Raw genomic sequence first — 4,120 nt, forward strand, 5'->3', positions numbered from 1 at the left:
TAACAAAATCGCTCCCTCGGGAGCGATTTTCAAAATAAAAATCTTTTTTTTAATATTTCTTTTATATGTCGCTGCTTAGGCAGCGACTTGTGTATAATTTTTTTTAATTAATATTTTTTGCTTTTTTTTTTATAAAAAAAGTTTAAATCAATTTTTTATTTTTTTTAAAATCAAATAGCTGCCAAGGCAATGATTTTTAATTTATTTTTTTAAAAAAAATAAATCGCTGCCAAGGCAGCGATTTTAAATCAAATTTTTTTTAGTGATTTAATTTTTAAAAATTAAAAAAGAAATAATTAAAAATCGCAGCAATTTAATTTTAAAAAAATATTGTTTTCATTTAAACTTTTTTAAATAAAAGAAGCAAAAAAAAATAAAAATTTAAGGTAATGTCGCTGCCGACTTACTTAAAAAGGTTATTAAAAAAATTTTGAAAATTGAAAATCGCTCCCTCGGGAGCGATTTTGTTTTAATTTTATTTTTTTTTAAAAAAAAATCAAATTTAACAAAATCGCTGCTATAGCAGCGATTTTGCTTTTTCCAATGGACAAAATTGCTACTTCGCGAGCGATTTTGCCCTTTTGGTTAAAAAGAAATTTCATATAGTGTTTTAGAATTTTTGTTAACATTTTTTACCCTTTAGGCTTCGGACTCAACTAAATAGGTTCTATCCAATATGTATTCGTCCTCATCCATGGCTACCTCCTCGTCCATGGCCATTTGTTCGTCCTCCTAATTTTCATCCTCATTCATGCTCACTCCTTCATCGATTCACCCTTGCCCGCCGCGTGCTGGATTTCATCCTAACTTTCGTTGCAAGAAGGAGGAATTAAGAATATTCACTAATGAAAACAAGTGTGGGATCAATATCTCATTGATCACATATTTGTTTCTATCGTACTTATTAGTTTCTATCAATTTCCAATTAATAACTAGCTTCGTTTTGTAGGAATGGAATCGTTTGATTCGACTTATTATGAAATAAAATTTGAATTTTTATTTTTATATGAACTGATATTCACTTTCTCGAAGACTTTTCTCTTTTTAGATTTAATTCTACATAAAATTAAAATTTATATATGAAAAAATATTTTTTAACTTGCAATTATTCTTATGTCAATATAATTAAAAAGATATTTTACAATGCAATCAAAGTTGAGTTATTTTCTTTAATAGTTAATGTGAAGCGAAAAGTTTGTAATAGTGAAATATTTTAGAATTTTAAATTAAACTATTCAATTTTTATACTTATAAATAATTTTTTTAAAACTAACATCTAAGATAATCTATTAAAAATAGGCTAACATCTTGTTAAACTAAATTGCTATAAATAATCCTCAATATGATTACAAATAATAATATTATATTAATACTACATTAAAAACAACAATTACGAAAGAAAAAATAAAATAATAAATAATAGCAACTTGTGTACAAACATAATTAATAAATGCATAATTAATAAATAAGAGCAAGTTTTGTATAAACAAGAAAAAAATGGAAAAGGTTATGGCTCCAATCAATTAAAATTTTGTGATTCGGAAAAATGTTCAGACGATACAAATTACTTCCGAAATGATCAAAATATTTATCGAACGATTTTGATTAAATTTATGGAATGATTTTGATTTTGTATCGAACGACAAATAGGAGTGAAATTCCTAGTGCATTTCCTCCATACGTAATTTAAGTTTAACAACTTTATATTGCGGAACTTCAGTTTGAGGATTGTTTCTGGAAAGATTTCATGGTGATAATATCATATGACATAAAATAGAGGGCTTCCGAACCTCTCCATTGTCGATTTCATACAAAAGGAAATGTAGTAAGATTTGATGATGATAATTAGTGTAATCTATGCAAAATTCATCATAGTTGCTCATTATTTTTTTCATTCTTTAATTATTTAGATGCCAGTTTTTTTTTTTAATCCTTCAAAACATTATTCGTTTGGTTAATAATCTAATTTCATGAATGAGATTTATCTTTAAAAAAAATTAAATGTAAATGCAAAGACAATTTCAAATTTCTTTTCTTACTCAGCTCCGCTATGTTGTTTTGTTTGATTTATATCCTTCCGTCTAAATTTTAATTCTATTGAATAAATGGTTAAAAAACCACTGCTCTTGTTTTTAATTTTATTGAATAAATGGTAAACAAGCCAACAAAAATGTCTTTTTGTATGTCTACATCACTACTTACAAAAATGTCTTCACTTTCATTTTTTTATAGTTATTATATTTAATAATTATTGTTCTTGAATCCAAATAATTATGTGTTCAATTAAATATATAAGCATGCTAACTATTATAAAAATTGTGTATCTTAATTAAAATTCTTTTAATGGTGATTTATAAAATAGAAATATAAGGAATTTTAAATTCTCAATTTGTTGGTGAGCTTTGATTCTCCACATCTCCCATTTTCAATTTAAAAAATAAAAAGGATAGAAATTATAAACACAACTATGCAGCCATACGTTTATAAATTTTTCAGAAGGAGTCATAATGAAATTAGTGGATAAATATATACTACATAACATCGTTTTATATATAATTATAAAATTAGTGGACACCTTTATTGCTTATTTTCTTCAGCATAAAACATTGTTGCATGCACAACATTTATTTTTTCTTTACAATATGATGTATAATATTTGATGTTGTCCTTAAAACTATTGGGGCCGAAAACTCGACTGCTTAGTGATATTATCAAAGAGATTTGGAATGAGAATTTTTTTTTCAAGGAACACCATTAAAGATTTATATAAAATTTTAAACAACACGTTAAGGAAATTAAATAGAACAATATTTTACTTCATTTACTGAATCTTTATGTAAGTCATTGTTGGAATTCTCTCAAAATTAACACCATACAGCATGTTTATTTTATTTCATAAAAATTTATTACAAATATAGATAATGATCATTTAATTATTTTCAGAAATTCCTTAGCAATTTTTCCGTTTGCACCCTTGGGATAAAATCCACCGGGCACATGTTCATCTCCAGAACCATATACGATCCTTAGAATCTCAGCTGGAGTTCTTTTGTAGGAAAGTGAACCAAAATCAGCTGATAATACGTTACTACTAGTCCGATTCTCTGCTCCGAGTGGTGGTTGAATATATATACCTTCATCTTTGATCCCGCATTTACCTAGTTTATTTCTTAGTCCTGATATTCGAGATGTGAAATCAGCCACAGTATATTGGTAAGGAAAAACTAATTCTGTTGCTCTCGCATAGAGGTACATCCTTATAACTGCATCTTGTCCTGATTCAACACCTAATAATCCTGCCAAAAGCTACAAACGAAAAAAAAGTATTATATTTGTCACTCGTTAATCATTATACCTTTACAATATATTTGTCATTTTTCATTTAACTTTAGAGTCATATTTGTTAGATCTGTGCTTTGTGTTTGTGAAATACATATATATTTACTTACCCTTTTGGTTTCGTAGCCATTGATATTGGGATTTGTACCAACATAACCAACCAATCCAACATATGGAACCACATAGCAAGATAACATGTAGCTCAAACTGTCTCTGTATGGATCAAATGGAGGTACTAACTTGTGCCCAAAAGCATCGTCAAATATCTTTGCAAAATGTTTAGCACTAAGATCTAACAAAGGTCTTGGAAAAACACCAACTGTTGAGTTAAGTGACCTGCAAAACAATCAAACACACATTACACAAACTAATTATATATAAACATTTCCCACCATGGTACATAAAACTCAGCTTTCGTTTGAACATGCAATTTAATATCATGATTTAAGATTTGGATATGTGACGTCAATACTCCAAATTCTTCATGATTCCAAATTTCAATTTTTTACCTTAGATGACCAACTTCTTGATTAGCAAATTCCATAATAATGTTACTGGTAAGTTGATCAAGATTTGCTTTTCTAGCACCAATTGGAGGTGGCCCAGACATAGGCAAATTTGGTGCAACTACATCAAGCCCAAATCCATAAGAAGCCCATAAAAAGTACTCTGCTTCTAAAAACTCTAAATTCACTGCAAATTGCATTTTGTCTATATCCTCTTTCTCCACTCCCACTCCCTTCTTTGGGTACCCTGATGGACAATTAGTATTTTTTGCATA

At 27.9% G+C, this 4,120-nt stretch overlaps 1 protein-coding gene across 1 annotated transcript in view; it reads right to left on the reverse strand.

Moving 5' to 3' along the window:
* Positions 1-2,831: 2,831 nt before the first annotated feature.
* The window catches only part of LOC107025601 (desiccation-related protein PCC13-62-like), a 6,687-nt gene continuing 5,398 nt past the window's right edge, over positions 2,832-4,120 (reverse strand). The window contains exons 2-4 of the mRNA XM_015226375.2: positions 3,849-4,091; positions 3,450-3,675; positions 2,832-3,306 (exon numbers count right to left, since the gene is read on the reverse strand). Coding sequence (XP_015081861.2) covers positions 2,926-3,306; positions 3,450-3,675; positions 3,849-4,091 — 850 coding nt within the window. The 3' untranslated portion in view covers positions 2,832-2,925. The remainder of the gene's footprint in view (positions 3,307-3,449; positions 3,676-3,848; positions 4,092-4,120) is intronic.

Source organism: Solanum pennellii, chromosome 1 (assembly GCF_001406875.1).
Source record: "Solanum pennellii chromosome 1, SPENNV200".
NCBI classification, from domain to species: Eukaryota; Viridiplantae; Streptophyta; class Magnoliopsida; order Solanales; family Solanaceae; genus Solanum; species Solanum pennellii.